General features: G+C 43.9%; 1 protein-coding gene across 6 annotated transcripts; it reads left to right on the top strand.

The window, feature by feature from the left end:
• Positions 1 to 115: 115 nt before the first annotated feature.
• Positions 116 to 17,208, top strand: LOC131127684 (calmodulin-regulated spectrin-associated protein 3). Of its 6 annotated transcripts, none has more exons than XM_058069814.2 (19): positions 116 to 579; positions 4,206 to 4,483; positions 4,582 to 4,722; positions 4,826 to 4,912; positions 5,097 to 5,135; positions 6,881 to 6,928; positions 8,571 to 8,709; positions 8,807 to 8,946; positions 9,302 to 9,395; positions 9,619 to 9,670; positions 10,095 to 10,156; positions 11,329 to 11,359; positions 11,520 to 13,836; positions 13,898 to 14,019; positions 14,088 to 14,371; positions 14,443 to 14,521; positions 14,673 to 14,779; positions 14,861 to 14,979; positions 15,879 to 17,208. In XM_058069814.2, the coding sequence occupies exons 1-19, from the start codon at positions 234 to 236 to the stop codon at positions 16,209 to 16,211; spliced, it is 4,818 nt and encodes a 1,605-aa protein (XP_057925797.2). In that variant the 5' UTR covers positions 116 to 233; the 3' UTR covers positions 16,212 to 17,208. The 6 variants fall into 6 exon arrangements, with proteins under 6 accessions (XP_057925797.2, XP_057925835.2, XP_057925807.2 ...); XM_058069852.2 differs by having other exon boundaries at positions 11,622 to 13,836; XM_058069824.2 differs by having other exon boundaries at positions 5,100 to 5,135.
• The last annotated feature ends 574 nt before the right edge of the window (positions 17,209 to 17,782 follow it).

A 17,782-nucleotide genomic window follows, 5' to 3' on the forward strand; every position in this document is an offset into this window, starting at 1 on the left:
TATTCTCAAATGTAAATATTGGGAAAGGTACGTGTGCGCTACAACTAGTTTCCACGGGGAGATGATAACCTGTGGCACAGCTTGTTATTTTCAATACGTGTGGTATTAGTTTATTCTTATGGAAATTATTCTATTTAAATGAAGATCAGATTACAATTTATGACCGATTTATGCAGAAATGTAGGGTTTGCTTCTAACTGTATATTTAATTTGCTTTATATATTGACTTTATTATGTATTCAGTGTTTGGTGGTAGAGTGTTTCTAAAGTCTCCCAGTTGTGATTTACTCTCTTCCGGCGGTGTACGTCACAAGATCCCCCCACCCTCTTCCTCCTCGTCCTCTTCCTCCTCGCTCCAGCCTCCCATCCCTCCTCCCCATCCATCCATCCATCCATCCAGCCGGTGCTCCGTGCGCCACAGCGCGGCCATGGTGGACTCTCCCGGCGAGGCCACAGCGACGACGGCGAGGAAGCCTTTCTCCGTGCCGGAGATCACACCTCTGGACCGGTGTGACTTCAGCAGGGCGAGGATCCGAGCGAGCGTGCGGTGGCTGCTGTGCAAGTCTTACGGATGTGCAGGTAACATCCACGGGGGTTCTCTTCATGCATGCATGGATGGATGGATGGATGAAGGGATGGATGGATGGGTGTGGCACTCACTATACTATATTTTTTATTGTATATACTGTGTAATCTACCCTTCTTTGAATATGCTTAATGTGGCCTTTTTTGCTGCTTCATCCTCCATACTGAGCTGCTCCTCCCCACATGGTCGCCACATGACAAGGCTAATTACATTTTTATAATTCCCATCACGTTCTGTCGGTGAACCCCTTATAAGTGGGAACGCTACGTGGGCTGCGTGGAGGTTGCCTTCGGTGCAACAAAAGACTACTTGCTGCAAAGTGCTGCTGTGCGGCATGGAAGTGGGTCAGCCAGTGGCGGTTCTGTGCTCGCTGCATAATATTTGTGTCACTGTTACAAGGTGACTGCTTTGTTGTTGTTTTATTGGTAGTATTATAGTCTGAATCGGTAAAGGTGCAACGTTGAAGTGTGTGTTGATTGGTCTTTGTGTATTTGCTGGGTGACGTCATTCCACTGTCACTGTGCCCATGACTAATCAATCACTTTATTAGGTATCATGGTCAGTGTCTTGCCATCTAATACAAATTGGACTAAATTATTCAGCATAGTATACTTTTTTTCTTACCTAAATTACAATGTTTAAAAGGTTAACATTTCTCTGTTTTTATATATATTATATTAATTTATTTTTTTAATGAAGCAATGTCGACCAATAATTAACTTATGGGGAAAAATGTGAATTTTCCATTATTCAACATAATTTATTTATTCATTCAATTGCCCACTGGGTAACTTTAATTTTAATAGTGACTACAAGGGGAAAATAGGCCCACACATGGGACCCAACAAACGCACACACACACACAAATTGAGCTGAACACATGGCCGAATCATATTATTATATGCTGAGTAAAAGTTATAGTCACCACAGCAGTAAATAGCAGGATTCAGTCACGGGAGTTTGAGTAGAATTATACCAAAAATTTTGTATTTTCTGAATTGTTTTTTGATGACAATCTGCATAACGTTAAATACAATAATTCCTCTTTTATTGCTGTTGTAAATTTCTGCAAAGTAGGACTTCTTCTTTATAAATTTAATATATCTGTAGTTGTGAACCAGAATCTTCTAAATACAGTTTTTAACATTACCTGTAGACATGAGATAACAGCCATATAGTCACCTTTATATTCATATCATTTAGATATTTTAAGTCTGCCGCTTGTCTCCTCGAATAATTGCTGACATCTAGTGACCAATATAGAATACTACATTCACATTTGAATGGATTTTCTTAATGGCTTAGCCATTTTATGCTTGAAAATGTTTAATTTAAGCAAATTTCTTCAGTATGTATATTTTTACATAATAATAGCCTGTAGTCCACCACGAAGCAGCATGACTTATTAATTGATATATGTTTGTGATCGAGTGAAGCAGTGAAATTTGAACCGCCATGTGGCGAGGAACGACTTTACAGGAATTTTTATTTTAGGGTCAGTATGTCAATTGTCATCCTGGAAGTAACCTACTAATTGACAAAAAAAACATTGGTTGGTTTGGTTTAAGAAGGGACATACTAGGAGAAAAGAGCTTCAGCTTGTCTGCAATTTAAGTGGGAATTTGCGCCAAGAACAAGGAGAAAGTTGCTTCAATGTCAGTTAGTACGTGATTTAACAGATGACATACAAAGACAACAGCAACATGGGATAGTAAGTGGTTTAAGGTGGGAATGGCAGAGACAAAGAATGAACAGCAACAACAGAGAACAAAGAGCAACACCAAAAACCCAACAACATTGGCTCGTACGTTGTTATAGAGGGGACATAAAAGAGAAGAGCCACAAAATAAACTGTATGAAGTCTGACTAAATTATGGAGCTTTTCCTCCAGGAAAAGCTAACATGGTCAAAGTCATAGCTTTTCATACATGGAGTGTCAGGCCATGTTTCAGAGGCATAGATTCCTGCTTCTGCCTGTAGAAGATTAGCTCAGCATTATGCTAAACGGGTTAACACCGCCCGCCCTACTACTCTGCAGTCGTGTCTCATTGCTGCTGGGGCACAATAATGACTGCTTTCCATTTCCATCGTTTCCATAGTGACAACCATCCCATTTCCTGCCACTGGTGTCTGAATGTGTGAAAGGATTTCACAAAGTAAACACCCTAACTGAGAGTCAGCTAAAAGTGGGACGAAAACAACTCAATTATAGATTCTATTGAGGGTAGTGATGATTGGAGGAGGAGTTACATAAGAGAAGAAAGAAGACATCATAAGACACTCATAAATTCGCATAGACGTTGGAGACTTCCCTCTAGTCAGCCCGACAGTTCCTGCATCCTTCTGAGACTGCAGCGTCGGGAATGTGGGTCAGTGTTTCAGTGCTGTCCCGCTTGCGGAACGTTGTCGTCTTCTTTGTGGGTTGCGTGAATAATCATCGCTGTTTGTTCCTGGACTGTTCATGCAGAAGAAGACCACATCATCGTCTTGTAGGACAATAGCAAACCTCCACTGTGGCAAAACTTTACTTGTCATGGTGACTACGTATTAGGTATTGATTGGTTTTGATGATGTATGTGTACGTCCCACATTTCTGTATAGTCATTGGTTGCCTGTTTCACATACTTTTCATGCAGTCTATCCACTTTCTGTATAGCCACTGACCCGATTTCAGTCACTGTTCATACTGTTTAGTCACCTATCAATCATTATGTGCTGCACCACTGGGGCTGTGTAGGTCCCGCCTTCCTGTACTGTACTTTACAGTCCGTGTTTATATAGACATTGGTCAACGGTTTAATAGTCCCTCATGGGGCTGGGAATGTTTGCCCTCCTCCGTTCTTGTCTTTTTGCATGTTTGTCACACAAATTTAAATATTACTTCATACAAATACAATTGAACACAAATGCAGTTTTTAAATGAAACCTTTGATTATTAAGGGAGAAAAAAATCCATCCCCCTAAACCTAATAACTGGACCACTTTTGCTCACTAATTTTCTTATGGTGGAGACATGAACACTGACCTTAACAGAGGCAAGTGAAGCCTGCAGTTCTTTGGATGTGGTTGTGGGGTCTTTTGTGACTTTTTGGATGCGACTGACTGACTGTCTTTTCCAGACCGACTCTCAGTGTTTTGCAGGTTTTTGATGTGAAAAAAAAGTTGTAGAAGACTTTTTGATTACAGATAATAATCCATAATCCATCGTATGTTAAAACATTGCAGTATGTAATAGTAGTTTGATATATTGATATAACGTCACACGCCTTGTTCCTTCATGAATTCATTGGGCAGTCTACCTATCACTCACTATGCAGCCACACTCTTTCTGTAAAATTATCGGTGGACTGTGTAAACACACATGCAGTCATTGGTCGGTCTATTTATAAATTACTATGAACACCACATCATTGGTTTTAATGGCCTTTTATTTATGTCCTGCCTTCAAGTATAGTAATTTGTCAGATTTTATATAACTCCACATTAAGTCATTGGGCAGTCTGCCTATCAATCACAATATGCTGCACTACTCATTAGCTTTTCTGCTAAGTCCCACCTTCCGGTGTCCTCATCAACCCACCATGAGTTTACTTACCTCACATCCCTTGTCTGTTTCCAGAGAATGTCCCAGTGGAGTTACGGGAACCGCTCTACAAGGACAAGTTTGAACAAGAACACCTCAAGCCAGCCATCTCCAAACTGCTCGTCTCCCCTGAGTTCTACTGCCGAGTTCAGGCCCTGCTGGCCCAGGGTCAGGGTGCCACCGTGTCGGCATCACAGGACTCCCCGGCTGACAACTCCGCCCTGCTGCAGTTCCTCACAAAGAAAGGGGTCGCTCCGAAGGTCCAGGATGTGGATATCACCGAGAATGACCTCTGCCATGTCCCGATCAAGATGGTAGGCACTTATCCCCATGTCCATCTGATTGGAAGTACCTACAAGGCATTTGTATAATCACAGCAAAGTTGAGTGATAGTTTTGTGTCCCGGTTGCAGAAAGCCCACCTTGCTATGATCGACTCTCTGATGTCCCTGGCTGCCAGAGAGGTGGTGGGCAGGGTTAAAATGGCGGTGGAGGCAGAGCAGATGGGCGTCGGGGCGCCGTGGGAGAACGCACTGCTCTTTTGGGTCAACAGGGTGCGTCAAGTGTGGTGAAAGACACATGGAATCATTCCATGCATGACCACAGGGGGCGGAACGTAGCCCAGGTGACCTAACTTGCATGTTGTCGTCTTTAAAGCTGAACCAGAAGCTGAGAGAAAGTACAGAAGAAGAGGAGCCGACCAAGTCACAGCCATGTACTGATCAACAGCCTTCTCAGGAAACGGTAAAGATGCATAAAGTTGAAGTTTAAAATGGTCCCACCGTGAAGGTAGGATGTCAAGGGTGGTGACACATACATTCACACATGTTGTTTTTGCCAAGCGCCCCCCCTTGTCAAGCTTCTAATATCATCATCCTCACTGTGTCTCTCCCGGGCTGGTCTCTTGTCGGCACACCTTGCTCTCCAGCAGGGCCCATCCACCCGCTGGTACTGGAAGCTAGTCCCCGTAAGTGTGCTATCGCCTGCTCATATGCAGTATGTCCTCTCAGTGCGTGCTCGCTGTGGCTGACATTGATGGGCCTGCATATATACGATATCTGTGTGTGAGTACTGTATGTGTGTGTCTGTGTGTCTCTTTAAATGAACTGCCTGTCATGTCAGCTGACCTGCAATGTGTGCTTGCTAATATTTGGGAGTCTGAGGCAGTGGTATTTTATATGAAAAAGTAGCTAGGCACAACCAATGAGTGATTCACTATTTAAAAAAATTAGCTGGAAAGTCAAAGAAGATGAAATTCTCATTCAATCGCACGATTTGGGAAAATGTATTCCTGTAAATTCCAGTATATAAGCTGTACATGTCCACGTAAAAAAAATGGCACATTGTGGTGCGCACGAAACCAAGCAGCTGGTCATGAGCGACAGGAGCTAATCATGAGCTATATGAAAAACTCATGATGAGCTTGTCAACCCATTGGAACCTGTGGGAGGTCATTACTCAATGTAACTCACTGTACAATCTTACAAAGAACACAAAACTCATCACACAGCGACTTAACACTCAAAAGGTATAACTAATTAATATGCAAACATGTACCATTATGAATTTAAAATAGTGCATAATGTACTTCATCTGAGCAAAGCATTTCATTGGAGGACAAGCAGCATAAAATGGATGGATGGATGGATGGCATTGCAATGCTGGCTTTGTCCACCAGATGACGACAGGGAGGGAGGTTGATGTCATTGCAGAGCCCTGCAGGGCGCCAATGAATGCATTATGGGAAAACACAGGTAGGGGTAACTCTCAGGTATATCTTTTGAGTGTTAAGTTACTGTGTAATGAATTTAGTGTTCTTTGTAAGACGCATTGAGTCAAACTGTTATAGACAATTACCTCCTGCAATTTCCAATGGGTTGACAAGCTCGTTGAGTGCACCGATAGCGTACTACTACCAAAGAAAAAGCTGCCGTTTCCTCACTTAGTCACAGTATTTAAATAAATAGTAGTAATTCTGAACAAAAAATTAGCGGCTTACACACTAGAAATTATGGTGTTTTGTAAGATTCTCCTATTGCCAGCGGTTAGCTCTTTTTTAAGTTACTCTAGTGACTGTGTTCAACCTTAGAGGTTTACTATGCTCCCCAAACAGTAATTTTATGATTGACAAGTAATTTAAACATTTAATGTTGAAAAGAAAGTTGATTTATCATGAATCTACATGGAGTAGCAAATAAACCACACAAACATAATAAAGACGATTAAAGGATTCCCTGGCCAAAATCTGTCTGTAGTGTCCCAATTTTATCCATTCTTCACAGAGACTTAGTCATCAATGCATGGCTGCTTTGTTTGGGCACACAACTAGTTTGTTAGACGTACTGTTTGGCCATACAATAATCGAGACATTGTACAAAAATCGAGACAACCGTGACGAAAACTGAACCCTACAAAACCACAGTAAAATGTATCTTAGAGAGAAAGGGTGCCCTCTGGTGGGCCACTAATACATCGCTGCTCTTAGGACATTGTGACTCTAGGGAATCGAGCAAAAGGGATGCTAGGAGGCAAGAAAGGAGGGCAGGGAGGTGAAACCACACCCGCCTTGTTTGTCCCCCGCCTCGCCTCTCCACCACTGTGCCCTCCACCCTCCTCTTCCTCCCCCTCCTGTCGCCGTGTGTCAATGTGTTACAGGGGACCCCTTTGTCATTTTTACGCTTGTGTCCCTCTTCTCTGCCATCCCCCATCCAGCATGCTATCGCTTTTTGTTTGAAGGAGTCGGGGAACAAACCACCAGTGGTAACGTATAACACCTCGCTCTTCTCGTCCTCCACGTCTCCTGTAGCAACAATACTCCACCTCACTGACTAATCTCCACCCTAACACTAAAAGCTGCATTGTGGTTTTATTTCACTGCACTGGTGCCAAAAAGTCACGTTACGGGAGGCGTGACACCCCTGCCCTATGTCTAGTGCTCGATGATGACCTTTGACCTCCTCCAACAAGGCTTTTTTTGTTTTAGAGCCTCATGGCTGCCAGTGTGTGTGCGTTTGATGCATCTTCACCTAAAACCATATTTTAAAAATTGTTTTTGTTGGTCACATTTCTTCAATGCTTGGTTTTCTGGAGCTTGAGGCCAAGCCCTCCAGTTGGTGTGTGTTTATGTTGTAATTTATAGTCACATGCACTCACAACATGGCCACAACATCAGGTACACTTGTACAATCTAATGAGAGCCAGTTCCAGAGCTGTATCCAAAAGTTTCCCTCTATGAAGATAACAATGCTCATTTTTGATTGACACACTGTCAGAAATGAATTAATTACCTCCACCAAGGGTGTGAGGAATTAACTGTTTAGTTGAACTTGTTGAAGTTTAACTTATTTAAAGGAGACTTATTTTGCTCTGTTTCAGAGGGTGTTGTTAAACCGGAGGTTTTGTGATGTCACACATAGGCTGGCTTCCTTATATGGGCGTGCGCCGGAGGCCAGATACGCTCGCTGCCTTTCCCCAAGGTCTGCTTCTGTGTTGACGTTTTTACCAATGGCTCTCAGGACGCGTTTCTTCGGGTGTAAGGGGAAAGCTACATTTGTTAACAATTCCTAACGACGCAAACAGGCACAAGTGGTTGGAGTTCCTGATTCCGTACCAGCAAAAGAAAAATATTTTAATCTGTCAACGGCGTTTCACACTGGATCGTTTTGTGAACATGGGCCGATATGCAGCTGGATTAGCCAACAAACTCGCTGACATCCTTTCAACTTTACTTGGTGTCGAAGAGTTAGATAAGCAAGCAGTAAGTAACAATTTATCAGTGTCCGAACTGTGTTTATTTTGTGTAAGTCATGGATCAAAAGCGTATGGCTGTATGTTAAAAGCGGATATGTTAAAAATATAAATCGTAGTTTATTATCAACTCTTATACCGGTTATCATCTCCTATAAAGTTGGGTTCAGCAGCTAAGTCCTCCTAGGCTGTGAAATAAATTAAAACAGACCATTTTCGCGGGAAGCACAAAATCCAAAGAAATACACCTGAAATGGGTGCAAATTCTGGAAGATCTAGAAAGCTTTCTGAGCTGGTTATCGCATTATAGCTGCTCTATAGTCCACAATTCAATACAGGGCCGAAAAATGAGCATAATAGGTCCCCTTTAAGTAAAATTGTAACATGTATATGTAAATGTATATTCATGTCAGTCAAGCATAGTTATGCCTTTAAAGACAGAATTTTTGATACAGTGCTTGCATTATATCTTATTAGACTGTACAGATGTACCTATTTTTGTGGCTAGCAAGTATTCTTTGGCTCTTGTTTTTGCGTTTCTTGTTGTGGCTTCACAGTCTTTATTTCTGTATCACACAAGGACACAAGTCTTTTTAGTAAGTCCGAGCTGTGCTGTCTTCACTCTGACCTCCCTGGCTTTGTGCTCCTCCTTTAGATCCGATACAGGAAGGACAAAGTGCAGTCTAAATTGACTCCCACCTTCCCGTTGGTCACTGCCGTCAAAGACCTATCTAATGGCTGTGCGATAGCTGCTGTGTTGCACTTCTACTGCCCTAACGTGCTGCCTCTGGAGGGTACACACACACATACGTATATATACACAACATCATCAAATATTGATATTTTCTTCTGGTCACAACAATAATTATTCCATCGTTGTTATTGTTCCAGATGTTTGTCTAAAGGACACCATGTCAGTGGCGGACAGTCTTTACAACCTTCAGCTGATTAAAGATTTTTGTGAGAATAGTTTGCAGAGCTGCTGCCTTCTTCTCCTGGAGGACCTTCTCTATGCGCCACCTCTCCTGCATGTAAGCATTAGCAACTTTTAAATATATAATACTGCATATATACATAATTCATACCTGCAGAGGAAGCAGCAGCACCCTTAAAGCTGTTTTGTTTGGGTTTTTTTGCTATAGGGCTCCCGCTACTCTAGTCAAGTGTAATTTATGTCAGCACTGATGCTAGTGCTTTCACAACATGCACCATATAACGTATAGGTGGTCCTCACGTTACGAATTAGTTCCGACTGTGATGTAAGTCGGATTTTCCAGTACACTTAAATGAACACCCAAGTCACTCTTAACACATGATAGACATATAGGGACATATAGGGCTGTTAAATGATTATAATATATATAATATAACTGCTTTTCTTCTCAGCTGAACATCATGAGCTTCGTCGCCGAACTGCTGGAGTGGTTTGAAATCAAGAAGCCAGATTTTGTTCAACCACTACAAGCTGTCGACCTTACAGGTATGTTTTGGACCATAAACCAACTTCATAGAAAGTACATCATGAGGTTGCTTCAGCCACAACCATCAATGCCAATGTTTTTTTTTAGCTGCCACGAACTAGGCACTAATGTTATTTGCTTTTTAGACTACACAAGACTATTTGTTGGTTAATTGAATAGAGGGCGCTAATTGGAGCATTTACAGTAGTTTCACGCAGGCTGTGCTTCCTTTGTGTCTTGCAGATGTCTCAGGTCTAGTTTTCTGTACCAGTCCTGTCAGCGGGAACAGCAACAGGTACCTGAGTCCAACCTGTACACCTTACCAATACTGTGGTACAGTCGCTCCTTGACACTTTGCGGTTTAATCATTGCGGCCTCAACATGTTTACATTTTTTTAAATTTAGTAATTGACTCGTAATTGACTGAGATTAAAGGATGTTGATAAACTGTAGTCTACAGTGGCCACTCGGTGGCAGTAGTAATACTTGCACCAGATTATCTCACAATTAACACAAAAATAATAACAATCGTCCTGAGAGCTCTAATAACACTTAACTTAACACTAATAAAACTTATGTAGAAGGTCATAAAAAGGTTTTCTATGTTCTATCTATGAATCCTACTTTGTGGAAATTAATTTCGGAACCAATTAAACTGCAGTAAACAAAGGATTACTGTATGAGTATCTGGTGTCTCACACTATGATGTCCTGTTTCAGTGGTTCCCCCTCATTCATCTTCAAACAACCGTTTGTGCCCATCTCTTCTCCGTTATCACCAGGTAAGAAGCACACAAAAGTATTGAGACGCAATTAATTACCAATTAATTAACTAAATCTAGTAGGAAACACTTAGTTGTCATTTCATTTTCCATTCTTTTCTTTTTTACCATTAATCCACCCATCCATTTATTGTGCTACTTATCATCATTAGGATCAGGAGGGTATGCTGGAGCCTATCCCAGCTGACTTCAGGGTACACCCTGGACTGGTCGCCAGCCAATCATAAGGCACATATAGACAAACAACCATTCACACTCACATACCTATGGATAATTTGGAGTCACCGATTAACCTAGTATGTTTTTGGAATGTGGGAGGAAACCGGAGTACCCGGAGAAAACCCACAGAGGCACAGGAAGAACATGCAAACTCCACACAGATGCTTTTTTTTTACCATTTATGTTGTCCACCTTAAAGATCTTTCTTTTACTTAAGCTTGGTGAGTGAATGTGGCACTGCCTGTTCGTTTCACCATAATACCAGGTTAGCAAGCAGCATTCAGTTCCCTTAACTCCCCTGCGCCATAAGCTAAGCATAAACATTGGTACGTACTACTTGACAATGTTAATGAACTAATGTGCTGTGCAAGTAAATACGTACTTACAGGCTCTCATGATTGGCTGAACAGTATTCTTCATTGTATTGGTAAGGCTTGTTACATGTCACTCACTGAGTTGCATTGCAAAATTAACAGAATAAATTAAAATAAAAAATCTTTGTGGAAAGGGGCGGCATGGAGGTCTAGTGGTTAGCGCACAGGCCTCACAGCTAGGAGACCAGGGTTCAATTCCACCCTCGGCCGTGGGTTTTCCAAAAACATGCTAGGTTAATTGGTGACTCCAAATTGTCCATAGGTAGGAATGTGAGTGTGAATGGTTGTTTGTCTATATGTGCCCTGTGATTGGCTGGCGACCAGTCCAGGGTGTACCCCCGCCTCTCACCTGAAGACAGCTGGGATAGGCTCCAGCACCCCCGCGACCCTCGTGAGGAAAAAGCGGTAGAAAATGAATGAATGAACTTTGTGGAAAGAGTTTGAAGGCCCAAAAAGGGTTTGGTGTGGAAGAACTTGAGAGACACACTTGTAGAAAGTTGTCTCATAAGAGTGTTATTAGTGACTAATTAAACCAAAATACATGTTTACAGACTAATTTGTGCCTCTATCTCCTTCCAGAAAACAAAAGTTGGACCAAGAAACAGATCAGGTATGACACTTGGATGTTGGTTCTGTAGTCAATGTGCTGTTGCATTCATACTTTGCCTTAATTTTCTAAACCCTCCTACTTTGGCTTCTGTGGTCTTGCTGCATTCACATCACTGCCCCACCACCACCATCACCAACACCCCCCCTGCCACTTCCTGCAGTCGTCCTCTGTCAGCAGTGACTTTCAGCATCCCATTTGGGCTGGACAGTGATGTTGATATTGTCATGGGCAACCCAATAGATTCTGTCTTTCGCTCTGTCAGCACGGACAGCCTCAGCGCCGCCATCCCCGCAACAACGGCATGCGTTCCATACAGCCCCACCGAGGACCTCAGCCACCTGGTCAGCGCCTCTGCACCATCGCTGCATTCTTCCTGGGCGCCGCTGGGAGAGCTGCCCACCATCGAGGAGGCGCTGCAGGTGGCTCCTGCTCCTGGCACCAAAGGTCGAAAAAAAGGGAGAACTACAGAGAAAGGTGGTAAGGGAGTGTTGGCAGCAAGACCAGAGCCCAGGTTGTGTCCCGAGGGTGCCCCTGCTGGTTTCTTCCTGCATTCCCCAATGGAGGACAATCCACAGCTCAGTAGCTCCGCCCCCTGCTGTTCAGGAGTTGTGTATCGGCCGGTCAGTGGTGAGGCTAATGGCGGTGTGAGCAAGGAGAGGTCACCACGAGCCACTCATATGTCACGTGATGATGACTCTGTACTTCGAGACGGCAGTGTAGACTCATCTGAAGCATCTGACGACATCCCCCGAAACGCCCCTGGTAATATTCGGCCCAGCAAAGGTCACCACAGCGCCAGCAGCAGCCCACGCATGACAAGCTTCGCAGAGCGACGAGACAGCAGAAGAAGACACCCAGTAACCACCGGGGAGGACTTGGCCACTACCCCAACAACCCCGGGGACACCACAGACGCCCTGCACTCCAGGCCTGGGCCCTAGAGGTCCTGAACCGGGTTCAGAGGCCTGGGAGCTAGGGGCTCGTCTGGAGGAAAAACGCAAAAGTATCGAAGCCCAAAAGAGACGAATTGAAGCCATCTTTGCCAAGCACAGACAAAGACTCGGAAAAACAGCTTTTCTTAAAATAAAACGAGAGCAAGGAGAGGGAGGAGGAGAGGGAATGGAGGAGGACAATCTCACCCTGGAGGAGCGCCTCACTCGAATGGAGGAGCAGCTGAAAAAGGAGGAAGACAAGGAAAAGACAGACAACAAAGCAGACAAGGAGAAAGCCAAGCCATCTGTCTCAAACCCTCCTCGGCTGGAGAAGCAGGTGACATTTTCTATTGACAGCAAAGGTGAAGCGAAAGAGAAAGGAGGAGAAGCCATCCTTGTGGAGTACAATGAAGTAGTTCAGAAACTGAGTGAAGCTTTGCAGTCCCTCCAGACGGACATGCAGAAGCTAACGGAACAGCAGCAGCAACTTCTGGGCAACCAAAGACCCAGAAGTTCATACAAAGCCACTCCCAAGTCAAAACCTAAAAGTAACTCCAAGGCACCGACGAAGAACCCTCCCCACACTCCCACAAAGACACCACCAAGAACGCCCACCAAAAGTCCTAACATGAGCACCAGCAAAGCCTGGATGATACCAACTGTCCCCAATCTTTCCTCTGTGTCCTCGCCATCCCGCCGAACTCATGCTCCTTCGGCATCAACCTCCCCGAAAACAGTTATCTCCTCCTCCGTTCCTGCCTCTCGTACCAAGATCCACTCCTCCTTGTCTACGCCACGCAGTCCCAAACATCAATCACGCCCCCAACCTCACCCACGACCCTCGGAGCTTAAGTTCCCGCCTCTCAATCGTGTCTTGACGCCCACTCACAATGTGGACACCCTCCCCCATCTGCGAAGAGTGTCGCCCAGCAAGTGTCAAGTGCAGACCACATCGTCATTCCGCATTGGCGGGCCTCGAACGCCTCAGGAGTCCCCCCAGCCAGCACCACCACCTGATGAGAGTACCTCAGACACTGGATCCAGCGAGACACCCACCCAGTTCAGCTTGGAACTTGAGCAGGAGGACATTGAGGTGACCGAAGCCCATAAGGCCTTGATGGTGTCCATGCTTCCTCAACCAAGGGTTGGCAGCAGCTCTGGAGCTCCGTCTGAATGCTCTTTTGAGAGTGAAACATTGTCCATTTCTGCTGCATACACCACGGGAAGAGATGGAGGGAGGGCTGGCGGCGCAGGGATCGAGGCGTCACTCTCCTCCCTTGGAGGACCACAGGGGGGCAGCGATGAGCAAACAGATGAGGGGCAGGACTTTTCTTCTGATTCCATGAGTGACCGGGTAGAATGCGCTCTGGAGCCTGCCATTGTTCTTGCTTCAGATGCCACAGAACAGCTGGATTCGGCCACAGAAGCTGGGAACTCTTCCGACCAACAAACTGAATCCAGTGAAGACCAGGCAAAAGTGTTCTCAGTAGAACAACCAGGAGAAAACGAGCTTGGAGCTAAAGGAGGCATAGGATTCTTCTTTAAGGTACGTGCAAAAAGATGGCAGTTGTTTTGTAAAATCGTAAAAACTGATGGGGTATCTGCAGGAGGATGTGCAAAACGAAGGCGAGATGGCTCAACGCAAAGCTCTCCTTCTAGAGAGGCAGCAGAAGAGAGCAGAGGAGCTGAAGAGGAGGAGACAGTGTCAAGAACAAGAACGAGAAAAAAGGCAGGTACCCCTACAGAAAAAAATGAATCAGTCCAACCAATGCTAAAGTACTTCCCCTTTGTCCCCAGACCATCTTCTGACAAGACTGCAGCCTCCCCTTCCAATACACCTGCGGTTGGAACCATCTCATCTTCCCCGACCCCTCCGGCGACTCCAGCCCGCCGTGGGGATTTCACACGTGCAGAGTATGCACGCCGCCAACAGCTGAGGCTCATGGACGACCTGGACAAGGTTCTACAGCAGAAACCCACCAGTCAAGGTCGATCGCCTGTCAGGAAGACACGAGCGCGTCCTCGCAGTGTGACCAGGGAGGAGACACAGTTGTCTCTTAGCCCCGCTAAGAAATCCACCGGTAAAAAAAAATGTCAGCAAGTTAGACTCTTGCAAAGATTTATTTATGACTATTATCTTGTGTTCTTACAGCCTCCAAGATGACTAAGTCTCACTCGTCACTCAACCTGGCAGCTACAGATGGAAATGACAGCGACAAGAAAGTCCATAGGTGCTCATTCTATCTTTGTTTGCCATCTTCTGCTGTAGTCGGCTAAGTTACAAACATAGAAAAGATACACAAGCATTGCTAAGTCTAGACTGTAGCATTGTACTGCACATGCTCCAAGCTGTGCATCTGATTGGGTCATGTCATCTGACAGCCGACCTGATTCACCTTCTGGATGTGTTATACCGAGTCGGTTGGCCAAGCAGGATGGAGACTGTGAAACTGGTTCCAATGGAACCTCGCCTGCTCTGGAATACACAGGTATTTAGCATGTTAGCATGGCCTCATATACCCACATTGGTTCAATACAACAAGCGTTGATGTTTGTGTTTGTTGGATCAGGTCCAAAGCTCTTCAAAGAACCAAGCTTCAAGTCCAACAAGTTCATCATCCATAATGCTCTGTCTCGCTGCTGCCTGGCTGGGAAGGTCAATGAGAGCCAAAAGAATAAGATAGTGGAGGTGAATGTGAGCGCTAATATGAATGTTCTCAAGGTCATACCACCACACCACATAGTCATGTGAAAAACAACGTTTCTACTGCTGACCACTGCACTTGAAAGGGTGACAATTTGTCATACACCACATGGTTACGCTGTTATTAAACCTTCAAGTTTGACCCCATAAGTGGGATGAATGGGGATGAACCATCACAAAATTTACATTGCTATACATTGTTCCCTCATTTATCGCGGGGATAGTGTAGCTTCCCAAAATAGCCCGCAGTAAATGAAAGCCGGCATATTGTTTACAATTATTATACATGCTTTTAGGCTGCAAAACCCATCATACACTTTATATACTTTTCTCAGACACACATTAACATTTTCTCACATTTCTCTCTTGTTTAGACACTTTCAAAGTTAAAATTTACTTGGAATTTTTGATTTGGTTGGACACAAGAAACTAAAGTAACTCACACGTGTTTCGCTCCTCTGGCCGTGGCTCTTTACCATTCAGCTGTAGCGTTTTTGCGTCCTTGTTGAAGTGTGTTGCTCCCGCCGTTGTGTTCGTTTCCCCCTCGTCGTCCTCCATGAGCCAAGGATTCATTTATTCCGTGGTGCAGGAATCTGCTAAAGAGTGAGTCTGCAAAAGGTTAACCACGATAGAGTGAGGGAACACTGTATATCTTTAGGGGACTGACAAACAATCAAGCAATCAGCAATCAAGCAAAACATCTTTCGCAAGACTTAGCAACTAACTGTTTCAAGGTCATTGTCCATTTGTCTAATAATTCTAAATGGTTGAGGATATCTGCATTAGCTAGATGTATGCTAGCATGTTCTCCAAAACATTCTGACCACAACCCAGCGGGGCACCCGCTTAATGTCATATTTCACCTCTTTTTCTTTCAACCACAGGAGATGGAGAAGAGCCCTGCCAACCACTTCCTTATCCTATTGCGTGACTCCAGCTGCCAGTTCAGAGGCGTCTACACCACCAACCCCGACTCCCAGGAGCTTGTACGATTGGCTGGCGTGGGACCCAGGACAATAAGCTCCGCCCAGGTAGAGTCCATGTACAAATACAGCTCGGATAGGAAGCAGTTCAGTGCCATCCCCTCTAAGACCATGGGTATGAGCGTGGACGCCTTTACCATCCCCGGCCATCTATGGCATGGAGGTGGGGCAGCGGGTGGAGGTGGGGGCAGCAGGAGGGCAAGCCTCACCAAGAAGGCGCTCGTTTCCAAGTGATGGAATTTACATTAAGTTGTTGCTTAGGTGGGATTTAACCCCGCCTTATCCCTTCTTCCATGGATTATCGGCACAAGAGATGAATCAATTCACAGGATGTCTCATTTTTTTAACCCACCCATCTTTCAGGGGTTGTAAAGTTGCAAGATCCCAATTCATTTTGAAGGAAACAATGATGGCTGAGGCATGTGAGGTCAAAAATTAAAGAAATGCACCTTTCTTCTTTAGGGCATTTAAAGTTTTCCCCACATACCTCAAGAGCCCTATTGATTTTGAATGGTGCCGGACAATTGAGGTAATATTTTCAACTGGACCCTAGCTGACTGGGAAGAAAAGATAACGTCAGATGGATGGATGTTGATGATCTTCAAACTTTGAGGTAGTTTAAAGTCAAGATGAGAGCTCCTGATATTGACAGATAACTCCTTCAAACCTTCAGTAATTGCTTATGTTGGATCAGGAATGATAATAAAAACGGTTGTCATTGATGTGCATGAAAATATCCACATTTTTTCATTTCTTATACAGTAAAAAACTTTAGTCAAAATGGCCACAGTCCAATAACAAGATAAGTGCATCCACTGGTTCCACAGTTTCTTCAGTAGAATGTCACTTTTATACATGCTTACAAACTGTCAGGACGTTCATTTTGTAAAGCATCCTATCTCGAATGATGTGTCATAATGATACAAATTGTCAATGAATGATTATTTACTGTGGGTGAGAACCGATATGTACGTAGTTTCCTGGTTGCGAAATGATCCCGACAAGCAAATGAAGCAGATTTTTTTTACTGTACACAAAATAACTGAAGATTACTAACTGAGGGTGTCTATCATGGTGCTCTATTTAAGAGTGCGTGTGAATAAAGATGGTGCTTTAAAACCAACATTCATGTGTGGTAACAACTACTGTACTGTATAACCAAGTTGAACATTTTATTATTAAAAAAAGTATTCACTCTTGCTCATGGGAAGCATCTGGACAGTTGATTTTTTTTTTGAGTAGTGTTCCCTTGCTGTTTGGCGGATTTGCTTTTGGTCAATTTTTAATTAATTTTAATTTTTAATTACAGCTTATTGATGTTGTTACAGGCCAAGTCTGGCCCTTTAAAGGGGACCTGCACACTTTTTTTGTAATTTTTCCCATCATTCAGAATCCTTATGTGAAACATGAACACATATTTCTTTCCTTTTTAAAATTTCAGCTAGCTTACAATGCTGTCATTAGTATAGACTTATTTCGACTATGAAGCCCTCATAAAAACTTAGCATTGTTTGATATATACATTTTGATTATTTAAAACACAACCGAAACTAAAAAAAAATGCTGACTAACCGCAAACCTGCCATTTTTGTCGTCCCGTTTAGCTGTCCCATAGCATTTTTGTATCCTTGTTATGTATTGCTGCTGTACTACTCCTTCAAACTGAAGCTAGCAAGCAAGCTAGCGATGACACACAGGAGACACACAGACACACAGGCAGGGCAGCACGATGGAGATTGATTGACAATGGTCTACAGCCAATCAGGACGCAGAAAACAATGGAGACGGAGGGAAGAGAGAAAGAA

The sequence above is a fragment of the Doryrhamphus excisus genome, linkage group LG9, assembly GCF_037039965.1.
Source record: "Doryrhamphus excisus strain RoL-2023G ecotype Guam linkage group LG9, RoL_Dexc_Guam_v1.1, whole genome shotgun sequence".
In the NCBI taxonomy this organism is placed as follows: Eukaryota; Metazoa; Chordata; class Actinopteri; order Syngnathiformes; family Syngnathidae; genus Doryrhamphus; species Doryrhamphus excisus.